This window comes from Hyperoodon ampullatus (assembly GCF_949752795.1).
Source record: "Hyperoodon ampullatus genome assembly, chromosome: 14".
Taxonomy (NCBI): Eukaryota; Metazoa; Chordata; class Mammalia; order Artiodactyla; family Ziphiidae; genus Hyperoodon; species Hyperoodon ampullatus.
Window position 1 is genome coordinate 51,071,433 of NC_136927.1, and position 21,784 is coordinate 51,093,216.

Here is a 21,784-nt window from a genome sequence, read left to right on the forward strand (position 1 = left end):
CTATTTCTTGCGGGTGTGCTGCCTTCGGGCCTGCAGTCGCTGTCGAGCCCCTGGGGTCTTGGATCCCGCACCAATGGAAAAGGAGGGGGCCGCCGATCCTGGAAAGATTCAACAAGATCTCATCAGGGTAGCTGCTACCTGAGAGCAGTCTCTAAAGAACACCGGGTGCTGGGAGAAAGCCTTGCCAAGCTCTAGCAATTCTTCCAGGGGAGGGCTTATTAAAAAGGCAAAATCCCAAGACCACAGATAGGCTGGGAGCAAGGCCCAGGAAGGCATTTTTACCTGGCGTCCCAGCAGTCTGGCTCCTTCTCATCTCTGCTGCCCAACTCCAAACCTGGCTTGTGCTGGACTCCCAGACGGGCCTCGGAGAGCCGGAGCTGCCAGCCCACCCCACCCCATCTTCAGAGAGGAGATACGCAGGTCACACTGGCAACAAGGAGACTGGCCGCTTACCGAAAGGTCCAACTCCGACAAAGCCTTGGGCGGGTGTTGAGGATGCCCCAAAGGAGAGGCTGCTGCCTGATGTGCCCACCCCAGGGGCAGGGGTGTTCTGACCAAAGGCAGGTGTGGAGGTGCCTAGAATGAAGAGACAGCAGAGAACTGTAGAGACCAGGCCGGTGAGCAGAGGGCCTCAAAGCAGAGGGTAGTGAGCCTAGTGGGGAGGTCTGCTCCTGGCAGGGCCTTCCCCGCAGGACCCCTTAGCTCCCATTCAGCCCGCTGGAAGGAGGCCTTAACACGTGTTGCCCCAGGTGGGCCTCCCAGCCTGCTAACAGCTGTGCCGCAGTGGAGACAAGCCCCTCAGGTTGCCTTCTGACCACCTACGGCATAGGGCTTCTGCATTCCCTTGGCCACCAGACACAGCAACAGATGACCATCGGTGAACCGCCACCTCTAGCCTGACCGGGTTACCTCCCTTCCACCAGGACTGGAAGTGTTATGCCTCTTCTCCTTGTTCACCGGTCTCCTCCCCTCCACCCGGTGGGTCCCCTGATCTCCCCCCGGGGCCCACTGGGACTCAGCCGCCAGCAAACACCCCGCCCACACTGATTGCTGCTGTCCGCACCAGCTCCGCGGGGAGGGCCGCCTGCTCTCCCAGCTCTTCCTCGTCCCAGGGTGGGGGGCTGGGCTGGGGCGGGCATCTTTCTGGCTTCCTGGGGCCCGGCCTCGCCCCCGTCTCTCCCCCCACTCCCCACTCCCACCTCCCCTGCAGGCACTGCACTGGCTCCCCGCTCGCCACCGCAGCAACTCGGGCTCCTGCTTTTCCTCAGCCTCAGAGGACCTCCGGGCCACCGCCCTGCAACAGGCGGGCCTTGCCGGCTACCACTTATTTTAGGTCTGTATCTCGTAACTGAACGTCGCTGGGGAAGAACGGTGCCGACTGGCCTCACTGTAACTTCCCAAGCACGCTTTTCCAGCCTCAAAGCTGCCTGCGATCCCATTCTATCTTCTCCCCAGCTCCAAAGCGACCACTTTCAACAGGCCCTGTGGTGCCCTCACACACACCTCCCCCCAGCCACACCCCAAACTCTTCTTGCCACAGTCTCGGAGGTTAAATTTGTTACTTCCTCAGAAAGGCATTCCTCCACAGTCATTAATCACATACTTTTATCAAGACATTTATTGCTACCTGACACGCTATTTACACATTCAATACCTGTTTCTTCACTACCACAACGTAAAGCTCCACAAGAGCAGACTCTGCACAGCAGACCAAGTCAACTCCTGACCTTACCTCCAAACACAGGTTTGCTGTCCGGCGTGCTGGCCACGTTGAAGGCAAAGGGTGTGCTCTGGCTGGGCGCGCCTGAGCTGTTCTGACTCAAGCCTCCCCCGAAAGGGGTCGTGCTGCCAGTGGTCCCACTCTGTCCTGCTCCAAAGCCGAATGCTCCAGAGGCAGAGCTGGTGCCTGGGGTGGCCGCACCGATCCCAAAGCCCCCGCCACCGGCTGGGGCTGCCGGTCCCCCAAATGTGAAGGGCGACGGTGTCGTGCTGCCGAACACTGAGCTACTGGTCCCACTGCTGGCGGTCTGGGTTGTAGCTCCAAAGCCAGAGGTGGTGGCTGCACCGAAGGAGAAGGCAGCTGTGGTGCCGCCAAAGGCTGGCTGGGTGCTGGCAGGGGTGCCAAAGGCAGAGGCCGTGGCCTTCAGACCACTGAAGGCCGACTGCGCGGTGCCACCAAAGGCTGACTGGGCCGGGGCTGGCGCTGGAGCCGCAGTTGGGGCCGGGGCTGCAGAATTTCCAAAAGTGAAAGAGCTGCCGAAGCTGGGGATGAGGGCCGACTTGGCAGGCCCCTGCTGCTGCCCCTCCGCAGCCCCGAAGGCGGGCTGGGGGTTGGCTCCTGGGTAGGACGGGGGAGGCGGCTTGGCGCTCGAGCCGAAGGGAATGTTGAACGCTGGGGCGGTGGCGCTACTGAACGTCAGCGTGAGCTGGCTGCTGCTGACTGGGGCTGAGGCGGTGAGGGTGCTGCCAAAGCCACTAAAGCTGGCCGTGCTGCTGCCGCTGCTGCTGCTGCTGCTGGGGGCGGTCTGGGCGGCACTGGGAAGGGACTGGCCAAAGGTGGCAACTGCTGTTGAAGCGGGCATGGCGGGAGGCTTGCCAAATTGGAATATGGGGCCCACAGCTGGGGTGAAGCTGGCACCGGAAGCAGGGGGAGTCCCAAAGAGGAAGGGCTGGGAGGCGGAAGCGGTGGTGCTAGTCGCACTGCTCAGGGTGCTGGTCACGGTGCACACACCGAAGCTGAACGCGGGCTTCGGAGCAGAGTCTGCGGAGGTGCTGGCTGTGGTCATGGACACCACTGCAGAGGTGGTGCCAGCCTGGCCACTGAAGAGAGGGGCGCTCGCGGTAGTGGCTGGAGTAGCTGTTTGCTTGAAGGAGAAAGGAGTTAACATGGGCACAGATGCAGGTGGCCCCATGTTGCTAAAGATAGGCTTGAAAGTGAGGGGTGGGCTGCTGGTCGTCATGGGGACGGCTGAGCTGGAAGATGCCGCGGCTGTGACCTTGGAAGGGCTAGAGGGCAAGGGGCCCTCATTCTCGCTTTGAGGTGGGACCACAAAAATGGGCTTGAACATGGGAGATGCTGAAGACACAGCAGGGGCCGCAGAGGCAGGAGGGTCAGCAGGTGGGGTGCTCAGCATTCCAAACAGAATACTCTGCTTGGGGCTGGGAGATGGGGCGGACGGGGCTTGCGATTTGGCAGATGTCTCAGCCTGAGGGTCCGGAGGCGACTTGGCGTCAGTGACTGGTCCTGGGGAAGAAGCAGGGGTCAGCTCCAAGAAAGCGGTGGTGGATTTGGAGTCTGAGGAGGTGCCTGGAAGGGGTGCTGACTCTGAAGAGCCCAGAGGGGCCAGAGGGCTGGGTGTCTTCGGAGGCAAATGGGCCACAGTGGTTGCCACGCCAGCAGATTCTGGGAAGAAGAGTAGAGAAAGTGAATTTGGAATATCTCAAACATGATGCAGTGTTCAATGCCTAGCACAGTGCTAGGGATTCAACAGTCAACAATTATGAGCAAATCTATATCACAGGCCTTTAAACTTTTCATTCCTGAAAGTCAAGGAAGTGTTCATAATTTCTACCCTTCACAGGTCATAAGAAAGATACAAGAGGGTAAAACTTGGTCCAGTTGGGAGTTAAATGTGTAGAAACTAAGAAAAATCCAATTACCTGAACTCAAGTCCAATTAATTATGTAGATATACCTTATTCATCTAACAAAGATGTACTATATTACATTCACCCACCAGGCGCTAAGTACAGAGCATATGACCATGAATGAGATGGTCTCTGCCCATGAGCCCTGGGAGAGGCTGAATACCTAATATATTCTACACTATGATAAAGTGCAGTAGAGGAGTGTGTATATATGCAGTGCCAAGAAGGCAAGGGGCTGGAACAGCCAGCAGGTCCTTGGAAGCCTATTACCTTGTGCCTGCGGTCTAGCAAGCATGTGACAAGACACCTTAACCATGTGACCGTTTACACTTCAGGGACACCTCATGAGGTGAGCACTGTTCTTATTTTACCGATGAAGACAACAAGGCTCAGAGCAGCTAAGGGACTGGGTTTCAAATCAAGAGCTATTTGACTACCAAAGCTAAGCTGCCTTCCCCAGCTTTAAGTGTTGCAGCCCTTCCCTAAAATGTCCTGATTACAGATTTCTAAAGCTCTTAAGCTTGCACCAGCTCAGGTTTGGGAAGTTAGAATAGGTTCAACCTTTACAGCAATTTCCAGCAACTGATGGGCATGGTGCTTTTACTTCCACCTAAACAAAGGCTGATGTCATTACGTGCTCCAAAGTAAGCTCTCCCACTCACCGGGGAGGGATGGTAGGCCTGGGGAATTCTGCATCTTCTTCAAGCTCTCCAACAGTGGGTTAGTGCTTGGGAGGGAGGTTGGGGATGAAGCAGTCCCAGCAGCAGGCAGGGTAAAAGTGAAAGAAGACTGACTGGTAGGTGGGTTCTCAGTGACAGAGTTTGAGGCAGTATCTAGGGAAGAAAGAAAAGATGACATTGTCCTCCCTTGTTTGAGAATTCTTTCCAGTGGCATATCATAGAGCACGGGGAGTTCAGGGCCTCAGTACAACTCATTTAGAAAGGCTTCCCTTCAGTCTCAATGCTCACTGTTCTCCAGATTCCACTGAGGACCCAAATGGACTTCCCAGATGAGGAAGACCAAAATAAAACCAAAGGAAACAAACCCTCTCTGGGGTGTGAAACTGATCTACATTCCTTACCAGTCTTATCCTCCAAGACCTTGTTAAACCACTGTAAAGAAGCTTTCTTTTCCAAGTCTAAGTCTTCAGCAGTGATTGAATAACCAAGCTGGGGAGGTGGAGGCTACCAAAGAGAAAAAGAAGTTGTCAATCAGGAGAAACTGGAAGAATCCTATATTTAGCCTTCCTAAGACAGAGTTAAGCTGGGGTGGGCAGAGGTAGATGGACAAGACCATACCAAGGTCAGCTGGTCCCCTCGCCTGGAGGGCAGCAACTGAACCTTCCGTTTACGCTGCCCAGAGCTGCCAGGTGTTGATGGGGAACTCCACGAGTTCTGTTTCTTCCATGTGGTTTTATCTGCAACTAAAAAAAAGAAAGACTTGTTTTCTTCCTCCTCACTGCCAGAAATGGATAGGTTTGTCTATCCCTTTTTTTTTTTTTTTTTTTGCGGTAGGCGGGCCTCTCACTGTTGTGGCCTCTCCCCTTGCGGAGCACAGGCTCCGGAGCACAGGCTCAGTGGCCATGGCTCACGGGCCTAGCCGCTCTGCGGCATGTGGGATCTTCCCAGACCGGGGCACGAACCCGTGTCCCCTGCATCGGCAGGCGGACTCTCAACCACTGCGCCACCAGGGAAGCCCCTATCCCGTTTTTAACATTGAGTTTTCAATGGGTATCTCTGAAAGATTCGATCTTCCATGATTTGGGCTCTTGGATGGTGTCTGCAAGATTATATAGTCAAGGGCTTCCCTGGCGGCGCAGTGGTTGGGAGTCCGCCTGCCGATACGGGGGACACGGGTTCGTGCCCCAGTCTGGGAGGATCCCACATGCCATGGAGCGGCTGGGCCCGTGAGCCATGGCCGCTGAGCCTGCGCGTCCGAAGCCTGTGCTCCGCAACGGGAGAGGCCGCAACAGTGAGAGGCCCGCATACCGCAAAAAAAAAAAAAAAAAAGATTATATAGTCAAGAGGATATAAAGACAGAATTGCTCCAAATGCAGGTATACAACTGCTTGCTGGACAATAATTACCTGGATTGGTCACATTATCTGTAGCCCACTGTTACCACACGTTATACTGTACCTGTCTGTGTCACCTTTCTCCCTTACCTGACTATAAATTTCTGAAGGACAGAAACTCCTATCTCTGTATCTAACAGGCCCTTCACAAGGCAATGCTCAACACTTCCACCACCAAAAGCTACTCTAGTGCATTCATCAACTTACCCTTTTCTCCCTGGGACTCCTTGTCTGTTACCAATGGAGTTGAAGAACTAGAATGATGAGAAAGCTCCTCTTCTCTGTAGGAGGAAAAGGCAGAATTAAGTTTAAGAAAGACTTGCTGACAAAAAGTACTGGATAACTTCTTGTACCTGCTTACCTACCAAGGGGTCTAGAACAACCATGATATAAGACCTCAGTATGCCAGGACAAAAAATAAAAGAAGTCAAAAGAAAATTCCAACAGAAAAGAATGGAGGCAGTTCATGGAAACCAAGGAGAAGCCTTTGTCTTACAACAAGCACAAATCAGTGATCTTCAAAACCTTACTTACAACCCACCAAGTCCCTGAAAGTTCTAGTCACAGATCTGATCCCTAACAGAATGACATTCAACTTGACTGTAGGTACCTAGAAGGTCAGCTGGAGTCAAAAACATGAAGTCCGCTGCCCGATGACATCATTCACTCTGTTCATCCTATTCTGTGTGGCCTCTACTCTTGCACCCCCGTCACTCACGCTACGGTGTGAGGAAGAGAGCCAGAGGCCTCTACAGTTGGTACAAAAGAACTGTAAGAGATGAGAGTGATTCAGGCGGGCACTTCACTGTCCTCTAGATGTTAATTTCTTTGATCCTCCAAATCAGAGTTGCAGAAAGCCTAAGAGCCAAGTAAATGTCCCTCTTTGCCTGACCTCTCAGTAACCTATACAGCAAACAATAATGGATTACCTTATTTTCTTTGCTGGCCGCTCTGGTGTCTGGGAGCGGGATGAGGCTGGGCTAGAGAAGGGAGATGAACTGGGTCCACTCCTCTTCCACAGCTAAAAGTCAAACACAAGTAACATGACTGACCCTAGTTGATAGTTTATCATCTGACCTTCAATATAATGTTGTGGTTCTATTCATCACTGCATATAAAATCTCCTTTTAGGTAACTAAAAAAATATTTCTTTGTGAAGGAAGGCTCCTGAAAAGAAAGTCAATTGCCAGTATTAACTACAGGAGAAAAAGTCTGAAAAACTAATGGAACACAAACTAATAAATGTAGAAGGAATGAATGTACTTTTGGCGTATATTAAAAAGTGGACTGTCACATTCAGTAATGGTTTAGAGCTATGATGTGCATACACGTTTACTCTATATTGTCTGTGGAAATGATAAAAGTAAATTAAACTGTTCCAATGAAGATAAGCTAATAAACTAATTTAGTTTTGCTCTCATTAAATTTTCAGTTTTACTTTATTAACTTTATTTTTTTTAAATATACGATCATGACATCTATGACTTTTGCAGCATCAGTGGTATTTATCATTATAATGATCCATGCATCTGTCTCTTCACCAAGTGGAGTCCCCTGATAGCAAAGGTAGTCTGTTTTCATCTCTGCCTCCTTCGAAGGGGCCTAGCAGCAAAGTACTTGACAAAGAGCAAGCTCTCTGCAAATAGGTTCACTGTCTCTGGCCTATTTACAAAGATACTGAACTATCACCATAGGCATTTTTCCTATTGAGAAGCTTCTAGTGATTTCTTACTCAGTAAAATTGCATCATATAAGCACAAACAGGGAGGCAACAATACTTAATAAAAATTTTAAAAAGGTAAAGAGGGTTTTAAATCAAAGACAGGTGGTAAAGCAGTAGAATAGTTCCATAAGACTAATGTCAGGAAACCAAGGCTCAGAATGAGCTTGAGAAAAAAGCTGAAATCAATAATAGTTTTTAATGTTATGCTCAGGTAAATAACGAGAAAGGACAGCCATCTGAAAAAACAACAAATGCTTAGGCCTCACACCTGTATTTTTAACAAAGTGCTAAAGGTGATTCTAACCTTTAGCCAGGGTGGAAGACAACCTGGTTCAACAATTAGGAGGAAAATGTTCTGTCTCTACTTCATAGACTATACACACACACAATCCAGGTGTCATAAAGAACTATTTAAAAAAACCAAATGAGCTCTTAAATAACTTGGGGTAGGGAAAAGACTTTCTATTCCAGAAACAAAGGAAAGAAAACTGACAGACTGCCATAGGACAACTAAGAACCTCTCTAAATAAAAATGTCTCCATGTGGGAAGGAGACTTTACTATATACTCTGTACCATCTGAATTTTCAACCACAGTAACGTTTCCATAAACTAGAAATAAAATGTATGTGGGGGCTTCCCTGGTGGCGCAGTGGTTGGGAGTCCGCCTGCCAATGCAGGGGACGCGGGTTCGTGCCCCGGTCTGGGAGGATCCCACATGCCGCGGAGCGGCTGGGCCCGTGAGCCATGGCCGCTGAGCCTGCGCGTCCGGAGCCTGTGCTCCGCAATGGGAGAGGCCGCAACAGTGAGAGGCCCGCGTACCGCAAAAAAAAAAATAAATAAATAAAAAAAATAAAAAAAAATAAAATGTATGTGGACAGGAAACAAAAACACTCCAAAATGAAACAAAAACATAACTAGAAACAAAATTAAAAGGTTGATATATTCAACTAAAGTGATAAGCTAATATCCTTAACATGTAAAAATGAAAGTCTTGCAATTCCATATAAACATAATAAACATATCAAATGAAAAGTGGGCAAAGGCTATACCAAGGCAAGTCATAAAAAGAAACAGTCAATCTATGTATCCAGCAGTCAATTTAGTTCTGCACTGTAATTCAATTTTTGTCAAGTTCCTACTTCATAAAGGTACTATCCTTTATACTTTACAAAGAATACAAGGATAAGCAAGACCATTCCCATCAAGAAATTTACAATCTAGAAAAGAGACAGGGTGGTACACAAATTGACTATAATAGACAAGAGATGAACGAAGTCTCTAAAAAGGAGTCCAAGCAGATAAAGATTATGCAGAGTTCGGTTAGAAGAATAATAAAGGATGAAGGTGACATTTGTGATGGTCCTTCATAATCTGACAAAAACACCTGAAGAAAGACAAACTTTATAGGCTTGCAGTAGGATGGACACATGATTCCGGATGGAGAACAGAACAAGAAAAGGAAACAAAGCAGGAAGGAATTAGGTGCTCTTACAAGATAACAAATACCCTGCTTTGACTTAAATATAGGGTATATATGTAAAGGAATAATAAGGGACAGGATCAGAAATGCAAGCTAGGGTTTTGGGGTTTTGAGGTTTTGAAGGCCAGGGTTACTATTCCTACTTTGGAAAATGACAAGTCTTATATAGGACTTATGAAGATATCAATGTCATGCACAACGAGATCTAAGGACAGTTCACTTTCTCTAATTGGCACCAGTCTAATATTTGTAGTGATTTTATAATATCAAAGCTAGAACTTCTAGTTTGGGCAGCTGTGGGTTGGGTATATACTACTGCTCCTCTGGAAAAATACAATTAAGTCAAATATCTCTACTACCACTTGCACCAAATAGAAGGGCTGTCATCTCTATTGACTACTGGGGATGTTTACTGCTTCAGTACACATTTCTTTGAAAGAGAAGTTTCAACATAAAGAACTTTCATATTACTCTAATCTCCGCTTACAAAGACTTCCTCACTTTCCTGATAATTTAAAATAACTCATGCCATGGACCATTTCAAAGATAATTATGATCAAAATTGAAAGTACACTATGCTCTCCGTTCTAGAACTTCTCCTTCTGAGAGCATTATAGATTCAAATATCACACACAAACAGGGGACTGGTAACTACTTACAATAAAACACCCAGAAGCTATTAGTGTCAGTGAGTATATTACTTGCTGTAGGTCACAGGCTCTACCAGGGGTGAGGGTGCTTTAAAACAAAATCTGACCATGTTTCAGGCTATGGGTTTGTTTGTTGTTTTTTTTTGCGGTACGTGGGCCTCTCACTGTTGTGGCCTCTCCCGTTGCGGAGCACAGGCTCCGGACGTGCAGGCTCAGCGGCCATGGCTCATGGGCCCAGCCGCTCCACGGCATGTGGGATCTTCCCAGACCGGGGCACGAACCTGTGTCCCCTGCATCGGCAGGCGGACTCTCAACCACTGCGCCACCAGGAAAGCCCTGTTTGGTTTTTTTGTTTGTTTTTTTTTAATGCATAAGCACCATTTATTTAGTTTTTATTGATATATAGTTGATTTATAATGTTTCAGGTGTATAGCAAAGTGATTCAGTTATACACACATATATGTGTGTGTATACATTCTTTTTCAGATTCTTTTCTATTATAGGTTATTACATATTGACTACGTTGTTTCAGACCAACCCTGCTGTGGAGGACAAATAAAAAATTCTGAAGAAAATATAAAATACATATGTTTTTTTGTTTTGTTTTGTTTTTTTGCGGTACGTGGGCCTCTCACCGTTGTGGCCTCTCCCGTTGCGGAGCACAGGCTCCAGACGCGCAGGCTCAGCGGCCATGGCTCGGGCCTAGCCGCTCCGCGGCATGTGGGATCTTCCCAGACCGGGGCACGAACCTGTGTCCCCTGCGTCGGCAGGCGGCCTCTCAACCACTGCGCCACCAGCGAAGCCCAAAATACATACGTTTGAAGGTATGGTGGTATGGAGAGCTACCGAGGCAGTGAGACACTATGGAGGTAAGACAAAGAAGAGGAGCCAGCAGGTGAGGAGCCTCAGGGCGACTGCTCATTCCAAAAGTAAAAGCTGCAGTTGAGAGGCTGAGAAAAGCTGTTGGCAGCCCTGTAGGGCTGGGAAGACAAAAACCAGAATTCAGGGCTTTCCAAAGTAGAGGGGCCCTAATATACACCTTAGGCTTTTGGTTGGAATCCCAAAGACCCAACACAGCCAAAAATAAATAAATTTTAAAAATTAATTTCTAAAAAACTAAAAAGAAAAAAACAATACTAGAATTAAAAAGAAAGAAAAAACTGTTATTATTGTAGACAACATGATGTACATACAAAAATCCTAAAGAATATACAGATGAATATTTAGAATTTAGCAAATTTTCTGAATACAAAAATCAGTTGTATTACTATACATCAGTAACAAATTTCTAATATGCTATTTATAATAGCATCAAAAACATGTACCTAGGGCTTCCCTGGTGGCGCAGTGGTTGAGAGTCTGCCTGCCGATGCAGGGGACACGGGTTCGTGCCCCGGTCCAGGAAGATCCCACATGCCACGGAGTGGCTGGGCCCGTGAGCCATGGCCGCTGAGCCTGCGCGCCCGGAGCCTGTGCTCCACAACGGGAGAGGCCACAACAGTGAGAGGCCTGCGTACCGCAAAAAAAAAAAAAAAAAAGTACCTAGGAATAAATGTAATAAAAAATATGTAAAACCACTGCACAGATAAGTTAAAGATGATATAAATAACTGAAGACTACCCCATGTGCATGGACTGGAAGATTCAATACTGTAAACGTCAACTCTCTCCAAAATAATTGGTAGATTAAAGGCAATCCCAATCAATATCTTAGCAAATTTTTTGATGTGGAAATTGACAAGATGATAAAATTATATAGAAATGCAAAGGGCCAAGATCCAAGACAATTCTGAAGAGGAATGAGAGAAATGAGAAAGTTGGATGACTTACTGTACTAGATATCAAAACCTAAAGACTGTGTGGCATGTGGCAGAAAAACAGACCAGTGCAACAAAACAGAATCTATCAACAGAAATGGATCTACAGATATACTGACACAAATTATGACAAAGGTGGTGCTGCAGAGCAATAGGAAAAGGACGGGCCTTTCAATAAACGTTGCTGAGTCAAAGAGATACTTAGATGGAAAAATACTAAGTTTGATCCCTACCTTACATCATACATAAAAATCAATTTCAAGAGGGTTATAGATCTAAATGTAAAAAGGAAAAATAATAAAGCTTCTAGAAGGTAGCATAAGAGAATATCATCATGACCTTAGGCAGGCAAAGACTTCCTCAACAGTACACAAAATACACTAACCAGAAGTGAAAGAGTGAAGAGAATGAAATGGTGGGCCACAGAGTAGGATACTTACTTGTTGCAACACATATAATTCACAGAGACCTTGTATTCTAGAATATATAAAGACCTTATATAAATCAGTAAGAAAAAGACAGACAACCTAATAGAAAAGAGCCAAGAAACTTGAACAGGCCCTTCATAAAAAAGGACATACAAATGGCCAATGAACAGTTGATACATCTATTTCATTATTAATCAGAGAAATACAAATTAAGACCACAATGAAATACTACTTCACAGTCACTGGAATGGGTAATTAAAAGAGACAGGCAACACCAAGTGTTAGTGAAGATGTATAAACACAGGAACAAAATCTCATACTGCACTGGTAGGAGAATCAACTGAAACATCACCTTAAAAAGAATTATACAGGGAATAACCCTAGACCACTGGTGGTCCAGTGGTTAGGACTCTGCGCTTCCAGTGCAGGGAGCACAGGTTCGATTCCTGGTCGGGAAACTAAGATCCCACAAACTGTGCAGTACGGGGAAAAAAAAAAAAGACTTATACAAAGCAGCACTATTCACAACAGCCACGACATGGAAACAACCTAAATGTCCATCAACAGATGAATGGATAAAGAAGATGTGGTACATATATACAACGGAACACTACTCAACCATAAAAAAGAATGAAATAATACCATTTGCAGCAACATGGATGCAACTAGAGATTATCATACTAAGTGAAGTCAGAAAGACAAATACCATATGATACCACTTACATGTGGAATCTAAAATATGACACAAATGAACCTATCTATGAAACAGAAACAGAATCACAAACAGAGAACAGACTGGTGGTTGCCAAGGGGGAGGAGGTTGGGGGAGGGATGGAGTGGGAGGTTGGGGTGAGCAGATGGAAGCTTTTATATACAGGATGGATAAACAACAAGGTCCTACTGTATAGCACAGAGAACTATATTCAATATTCAATGATAAACCATAACAAAAAAGAATTTTTTTAAAAAAGGATGTATATGTATGTATAATCATCACTTTGCTGTGTAGCAGTAATTAACACAACACTGTAAATCAACTACGCTTAAATTAAAAAAAAAAGACTTATATAAGAATGTCCATAGCAGCATTATGCATAACAGCTCCCAACTAGAAACTCAAATGTCCAGTGGTAGAATGGATAAATTAATTGTGGTATATTCATATAATGGAACGGTATTCAGCAATGAAAATGAAAGACCTAGACCACATGCAACAACATGAATGAATCTCACAAGTAAAATGTTGAATGAAAGAAGCCAAACACAGAAGAAAGCATATTCTGTTTCCATTTATATAAAATTCAAAAACAGGGAAAACTATATATGATGCTAATATTCAGGAAGGAAGGAGGGAAGAAGTAGTGACTGTGAGTGGGTATGAGAGGGGCTTCTGCATGTTGAAAATGATTTATTACTTGACCTGGGTGGTGGTTACATGGAGCTGTACATCTATATTTGTTTTTCTGCACATTATACTCTAATTTTAAAACAGCCATTAGATAGATAACATGACATGGAATGCTATGCAATATATAATGATTAAAAAAGATGCAGAGGGCTTCCCTGGTGGCGCAGTGGTCGAAAGTTCGCCTGCCGATGCAGGGGACGCGGGTTCGTGCCCCGGTCCGGGAGGATCCCACATGGCCGCGGAGCAGCTAGGACCGTGAGCCATGGCCGCTGAGCCTGCGCGTCCGGAGCCTGTGCTCCGCAACTGGAGAGGCCGCAACAGTGACAGGCCCGTGTACCGCCAAAAAAAAAAGATGCAGAAAAACCATATATGTTATGATTCCATTTCGTTAAACAGACCAGAAATCTTGTGTATCATCTGTGTTTGCAACATAGTAGGAATGTTCACAATAGGTACCTACGGGATGGACACTGAGATAGCCAGGACAGGGGAATTTTTACTTAACAGTTATCTATACTTAAAAAAAATTCTGAAACCAGGAAAGGTAATATTGTAGCACATGTTACAAGTTCCAACAAGAATTCAGTAAAAAGTTTCCTTCCTATCCAATAGTTATTACAGTTTCTAATATATCCTGTCAACATTATTCTATGCACATCAAAAAATTAAGGAAACCAGCAGCATGAATAGAGGACACTATACACACAGTTCTGCACCATGCCTTTTAAATATAATATTTTGAGCTCATTCACATCAGTGCCTATTAAAGCTGCCTTACTGTTTTTAAGTTACACAGTATCTCAACTTATGGAAATACTGTAAGTCATTCAACCAGCCCCTTAAAAAGGTATGTTTACATTGTTTCCAAGCTTCTGCAAAAATAATGCTACAATCAACATCCTTGTATATGTCTTTGAGTATATGTGTAGGGTTAATTCCTAAAAGTAAACCTGCTGGATCAAAGGGCATGTGCATCTCTAATGCTAGTAACAATGGCCACACTGCCCTCTAGGGAACTGTAACAACTGATGCTCCCACTAGCATCCTTTTTTTTTTTTTGCTGCAGGTTGCATGGCTTGTGAGAGCTAAGTTTCCCCACCAGGGATCCAACCCAGGGCCCCCGGCAGTGAAAGCGAGTCCTAACCACTGGACCACAAGGGAATTCTGAGAAGCCTGCTTTTGCAAACATTTATTTTTATGGTTTCTATTTTACATTTAAATCTTTAGTTCATTTGGAATATGTTTCTCTAGTACTGTATATGAAAAGCTGCTCAAACTCACTCATAAGAGACACAAATTAAATACTATTCCTCACCTATCAAACTCATCTTTCATTTATATTACTGTAAGAGCCTTCTGGATTGATTAACTTATCTCAAAATTTTTCTCCCCTCAAAAATCTTCCTCCACATATGCTTCATTTTTTTCCTAGCTACTATATATTGGGTACCCACTTATTAACAGGCACTGTAATGGGTACTTTTCAAACACTACCTTCAGTCTTTACAATAATGATTTAGAAATGAGACAAAGAGAGTTTAAGTGATTTACTTGCCCAAGGCCCCAGAGCTACTAGGTGTCAGAGCCAAGACTGGAACCCACATCTGTCTGGTAGCAAAGCTTGCTCTGTTCCCCAGGCTATACTACATCCTCTTTCTAAAAAAGAATTACAACCACTTCTTATTTTAAAAACTTTCATTAAATTCTCAATGCCTATAGGATAAATTTCTTTTATGATCCAATGCAATCTGGACTCAATCTACCTTTTGATTAAATTAATATCATTTACTGAATTATTCGTCCTTTGCCCATTTGTCTTGTATCATGTTTCCACATATGATTGCTTTACTTTTTGGGCCTTCTATTCTGTTCCACTGGTCTATAGTTATCACTCAAGGGTTTGTATCTTCTGTTAGTGGTAATCCCAATATCTGACAGATAGAAGATATCTACAGATAACCAGGTAGTAACTGCCAGGTGGTAAACACTGGCTGATCGATTAATTAATGCTAGGAACCCATTTCTCCCACAGTGCAAGACAAATGTACCTGAGAGAGACCTCGAGTAGAACTGTAAGAACTGGTAATGGCATTGCGGCTGGAGCTAGGGATGCCACCTGTGTACATGCTTGTCAAGGAGCTCATAGAAGAGGTGCGGGATCTCTTATTCAAGTGATCATCTGAGCTCTGGGAATTGAGACCTCTCTTCAGAGACCCAGGCCTATTAAAAAGGGGAAAAGATAGTTAGATGTATTATTAAAGACATTCTTTTAAGGCTTTGTCCATGGACACAAAATCTTCCTTAAAAAAAAAACTTAATAAAAGAGCATAATGCTCTTAATTTTATTATTAATAGTTTGGCTAAATATATCTGACAGTCAGGAAGAGAAAGCCAAATATTTTAAAAATCAAATATATGAGTCCACTGATATAATATTCTAGAAAATGCACACTAATCTACAGTGACAGAAAACAGATCAGCAGATACCTGGAGATGGGGACAGGATGGAGGGAGGTATTACTAAGGGGCATGGGGAAACTTTTGGAGGTGATGTTTACATTCATTATCTTGACTGTAGTGATGGTTTCACAGGTGTATGCAAGTCAAAACTTATCAAATTGTACACTTTAGACAGGCAGTTTATTATTCGCCAGTTATACCTCAATAAAACTGTTTTTTAAAAAAATCAGAGTTAAGAGAAACCAACCATTTTTTCTCAGCTTCCAACTGAAACAGAAATTCCCTGTACATCTTTCCTGTAGAATAAGTCATCCAACCCATGTTATGATACTCAACCACTGACCAGTTTATTCTTATACTGGATGAAAATGTATTTCCTCTAACTTTCACCCATGGATACTATTTGGAGCCAAACCGAGCAAATTGTTTTTCTTTTTTCACATGACAGTCTTCCATATTTTGGAGACCATTATCCAAATTTCCTTATTCTCCTTGAGATTATTCTCCTCTGGGCTAGTATTCATACCCCTTCAAAACTGCCTTACCCACCACCAGCCCATAAAATCTTAGCTGCTCCACTCAGAATGAATTTCAGTTTGTGTACATCCTTACAGTGTAGTACAGCAAACCAAACACACTCCACAGACAATCTGAGAAGAGCGAAGAGGAGCAAGACTACTACTCACCAGCCTCATTCTAGTCTTTGTCCTTCTATCAGCACAGACTAGGAGCACATTAGCTTTTTTGGCAGCCATATCATACTGCTGACTCAAACTAAGCATATATGTTACCACAAGGCTTTTCACACATATTTCTGAGCCACTTTTCCTCCCAGCCAATTCCTCCTCAAATGTGTTTAAACTCAAATGTAGAGATTTAATATTTATCTTAAATTTCATATTGTTGCATTTTATCCATTGCACAAACCTTGTGATCTGTTTATATAACTGGTTATTAAATATATTTATAAACCCTCTTAGCCTTAGTGTGTTTTACCCATATTAATGAAAAATATTAAAAGGAATTAGAAGATAGTTATTGTGGCAAGTTACTCAAAATGTTCCTCTCTGACTTCAAAGATTTGAACCTGAACTAATAAAGCAATGCAAAAAAGCAAAGAAAGTCTACAGGACAGTAACTCTGATGATTCCCTTTTTCCAAACAGTCTATATCTCACCCATGGATTCTCACTTACTTAGGCACAAAAGAAGCAGGGACTCCATTGGCCACCAGGGGCTCAAATGCTGAATGTCCGCTCCCACTGCTATCATGGCGCCTAGACAAATCAAAAAACTCTCAATTAAATGAAGTTACTTTTCTTTCCCCTTAAATCATATTCCCATATTCTTGGGACCCTATACTATTCCTATGGAGCATAGGTTCCATGCTAGACAAGAAGAGGGATGCTTCAACTCCAAAGATTCCAAAAGGTAAATTTATGCTAAGAGTGTCCAGGCAGTAAGAAAAGTATGAAAATACTTCAAGACCTTTTGAACTCTTCAGGTGTATCAATTATTTGCTAACTTCTCACCAAAGTGTCAGAATCACAAATTTAACATCCTACCCTCCCCAAACTGAAAACAAAAAAAACCCTTTAGGGATTAACCCACACATCCTATAGTGCTCTAGAGGTTAATATGGCAAGTCTATTAAGGAAAAACTTTACATATCACATACAAGAAGGGCCTATGCATGGTGCACGTAATCACTGCTTATTCCCATCATGGGAAAGATAGTACAGAATCCTCAGTTATAGGCTCACTGGGGTCAAGCAAAATTACCACCCTGCAGAACATGAGAAACCTATCTGCACCATAAAAATAGTTATTTCTTCTCCCACCTCCACACCTCCCCACCCCCTGCCACTCCTACTTAGCTAGTTGACATTAGCTCAAATTGCTCACTCGTCAATCCTATCTCTAGTCATGATTATGTGATCTTCCCGTTACATACATACACTTGCACTGATTAACATTTCCCTACTCAATTTTGTCATCTACAGTATCAAAGCTGACCAATTTTGAACCTACAGGATATGAACAATCTTCTCTAGGTAATGGGGCCAATGATTTTACATGTGGGGTCCACTGTCTCCTCAGAGAGCACTTCTTTGCCCACCTTATATAAAGAAGCCCCCTTCTCATTACCCTCTGTTATATCACTCTGTTTTTTATCTCTATACACTTATAATTGATAATTATCTTGCTTATTTTATTATCCTTATTTTTTGGTCTCTTTTCCTCAAACAAGTCCCATGAGGACTCTGTCTTATTCAAAGCTCTCTCCGCTGTACCTAGAATAGGCTCTGGCACATAGTGGGTACTCAATTTATTGAATTAGAAAAATGACTGGACTCCTTAACTGACTCCTTTGCAGCCTGTTAAAGCCTTAACACCCATTTTCATTAAGTTATTGAAAACAAAATAATGAAATTGGTTTTACTCTCATTACTGATAAGTCTACCATACCCTAGTCCTCACTCTTCTTTGCCAAGCACTCCCCTCAGCACAATCACAATACTGCAACTGGCGGTTACCCAAATAATTAAACAACACGAGATTGCGAGGGGAAGACTTTAAGCATGCTCTCTCAAAAATAAAATTTAACACGTTTGTATCAAAAGTATGAGGCTAACATGGCTAATAGTGATTGGTGTATCTCTAGTACTTATGGAAAAGGTAAATTACAAAATTTATCTAACATGTGTCTTAGGAAATGAATAGCATTAAAGCCCTTGTTTCCAATCTCTTCCATGAAAGCCAAAGAACAGGACCTACTAAGGGTCACAAACTGGAGCTGCCTCTATATCTTTTGGAGAGTGATCTATATTTCAACAAATCCCGGGAGCCCACCCGAGAGGTCTGTTATTACTCTGTTGGGACTGTTACCTTCTTTTATTTTCCTGGCCATCAGCAAATATTTGGTCTTCCTCCTCCACTGTCCTTTTCTTCCTCTCTTTGAGGGCATTCAGTACGGTCTCCTTTGCACATGGGTCTGGGGCACTAGTTGATGGTGAGGACAGTGTTGAGTTGATAATTTGCTCTCGTCTACAGTGAAAGATAAGATTCCAGCATCAGGATATTTTAATTACCATGACACATAGCACAGACTTCAGTCACTGGACATCAGAAGCTAACCAACAAGCAAAAGTATAATTTATACACTCACAGAAATTGCCCTTTGCAATTAAAGCTACAGTCTAAGGCAAACAAAACAAAAAGATGGTTCAATTACTAGAATTTGGGATTTCTCATTCAAATAAGCAGCTACTTCTTTTTCTGCTTTGTCACAGGAATAACCAAAGAATAAAGTGGACAAACAGGAGTCTATTCTTCCAACGACAATACTCACATCGGAGAACGAGTCAATTTGCTGTCTGGAGGAGCAATCCTCACTGTCACTGGGCTGCACACCATTTTGGAATTACGAGCAGATAGCACAGTCTTCTTGTGGTAACCATTCCAGCATACTGTGGGAAGTACCCCCAGCAAGGAATATTGGGTCTGTTGAATTGGATATCTTCTTCGAGGTGTTATTACAAACCGATGTGATAAAGTCCCACAATCTCTGTGAAGAATGGGAGATACCAAAGAAGCTTAAAGGAATGTCAGAAAATTTAAATGACTAAAGAACCACGTGGGTTCCGATGTTTTCCAGAGAGTTTAAACCTCTTTCTAAGCAACAAAGAACACACGGTATTTTTATGGCAACTTTCCCCCATTTCGTCTAAGGGCAGAAAGTGACAGCTGCTTAACAGCTATCCCTACAATGGACTTCAACAATTTGAGAGGGAAATTGAAAACCTTGCCCACACAAGTAAACTACGATGGAAGAAAAGTGTGTGTTAGGATGTGTAGGGAGAAACTTTTCAAGAATGCTTCATTCTTTTATACTAATCCATCAGTAACATACACTCAAAGTTAAACATTTTTAACACCTAATAACACCTAAACATTCACCTTCTCAAATAAATGTACTTTTCAAGAATCTAATATTTTCACCAAATTTTTGTATTCTCTTGTATCACTCAGCTATTGGGACTAAATGAAACTCTTTGATTGGATCATCTTTATCTACCAAGTTTTATCAATCAAAGAGGTGTTTCCTGGGAACACCTCTTTGAGCTCGGCTAACCACAGAATTTCTCTTAGTGGTCCAAAGGAAAAAAATCTAACAAAACATACTCTATGACTACACTCGAAAGATAAAGACATTTTCACTAGAAGTAGGGATACTTAATGGTTTATCAAGTATTCTGCTAAATCTATACTGTACGAAAATTCAGACAGGTTTAAGAACTAAAAGGAAGGGAACAGCTGTGGCATCACATCTCATTCCAAAGGGTAAAGGGGGGCAGGAGACGACTGACACGCATCAAGGTGTTTAAGATGGCAAAACGACACAGAATCCACTGTGGACTTAATGAAAAAGAAAATCGGATTTGAAAGTCAAGTCCTCAATTCAAAGCCCGTCGACAGAGAGTGTGGGAAAGATCAGGGTTATCTTACCGGTGGGAAGGCCTCCTAGAGGATCGGAGGAGAGGAGTGGGGAGGAAGGGGTGAACTTGAACACCATGGGGATGCGCCGACTGAGCGGGCGGCGCGGTGCGGGCGGGTGGGCGTCGGCCCGGCCTCTCCCGCAGGTCCCTGCTGTCCGGGGCGGGGGCAGGCTGCGGGGGGCCGGGCTTGCCCAGGTAACTGCCCAAGAGGAGCAGTTCAGCGGGGTCGGGTCCTTCCAGCAGGCTCCGCGGCTCTAGAAGATTTCCATTTACTGCCGACTTGGCCGGAGGCGAGGGGAGCAGTGTTCGCTGACGCCTGGCGTTCCGAACCAGCGAGAAGGCGCGCGAACCCCGGGGCTCGCGGCTCAGTCCCCACCAGGCCGCGGTAGCCCCCACAGCCAGCCAGGCCAGCGCAGCCGCCGCCGGCACCAGGTACAGCACGAGGCCGAGCAGCGACAGGACGAGAAGCACCAACCCGGCCGGCCCGCCGCAGCCCCAACCCCGGCCCCGGCCGTCCCTGACACTCGCTAACGGCCGCCGTCGGTCGCCTCCTCCAGCCGCCGAAGCCGCCGGAGACATCGCGGCTCCGCGCCGCGGAGAAGACTTAAATATCCCAGCGTGCACCGCGCCGCGCGTGGCGTCACCGCGCGCCGACTGCGTCACTGCGCACGCGACTCGGACGCGCGACAGCGAAGGGAAACTCTACTGCCCGGCGACGCGCTAGACCCGACCCATTTCAGAAAATGCCGCCTCGCTAAATGCCGAGTTGTGATTCTTGTCCCGCGTCTACACCCGCACAGCACCCATCCAGAGGTGAGCCTCTTGGAAGAATCGCGTTAGAAATAAAAGCTCTGGAAAGCGACTACTCACGTAATGCTTATTTTCTAGGGGCCTAAATACCCTAGAAGAGATTGTCATCAGGCACTTTCACAACTGCTACCTGAGGCTGCGAGTTTTTTCAGTTACTCAGTTTTCTGCCAAAGTATAAACTGCTAAAGGGAGCTGACTTCAACAGCAATAGTAAAAATCAAGACCAACCCAAACTATCCACCCTCATTAAATGTGGATCTGGTACTAAAAAATTCCCGATCAAACTGCCTAATAGTCTAATAAACTGCAGATCAGACCTGAAGCTGCAATAGAAGTTTGCGTTTCTGCAGTACACATTGATAAAAGGGGGCAATTATCTACGAAATTTCACATTATGCTCCAGAATCGGGTAGATTTTTAGGATTTGTGATCAATTTACCTTTGTTAAGTTTGGTGGCCTGAGAAAGTAGATTAGTGTTTGTCTAGGTCCGGGGAGTGTGTTGGGCGTCGGGGGATGGAGAGTGACTACTGAAGGGTAGAGTTTACTTTTGGCGGGGACAAAAATGTTTAAAAATTAGATTATGGTGATTGTTGCACAACTCTGTGAAATTGTATGGTATTTGAATTATATCTTAATAAAACTGTTAAAAAAAAACTTAGTGGTCTGCTAATTCAGGCTTTGGCCTAGCTCAGCTTCCTTGGCCATTCATTCATTGATTTACTCATTCTATTACTGATAAACACATTAAAGAGAGTAATGGGGGAAAACACAGGGTCTCTGATCTCTAG

The 21,784-nt window shown here is 44.6% G+C and overlaps 1 protein-coding gene across 3 annotated transcripts; it reads right to left on the minus strand.

The window, feature by feature from the left end:
• LOC307062949 (nuclear envelope pore membrane protein POM 121C-like) lies at positions 1–20,764 on the minus strand (the record flags this gene model as incomplete). Of its 3 annotated transcripts, XM_079718889.1 has the most annotated exons (13): positions 1–98; positions 454–576; positions 1,733–3,403; positions 4,310–4,480; positions 4,729–4,831; positions 4,946–5,070; positions 5,929–6,002; positions 6,651–6,742; positions 15,276–15,447; positions 16,883–16,963; positions 18,576–18,734; positions 19,039–19,254; positions 20,196–20,764. In XM_079718889.1, 13 exons carry the CDS (start codon positions 20,762–20,764, stop codon positions 1–3), a joined length of 3,654 nt encoding a protein of 1,217 aa, XP_079575015.1. The 3 variants fall into 3 exon arrangements, with proteins under 3 accessions (XP_079575015.1, XP_079575016.1, XP_079575017.1); XM_079718890.1 differs by lacking the exon at positions 4,310–4,480; XM_079718891.1 differs by lacking the exons at positions 4,946–5,070; positions 5,929–6,002; positions 6,651–6,742.
• Positions 20,765–21,784: the final 1,020 nt, after the last annotated feature.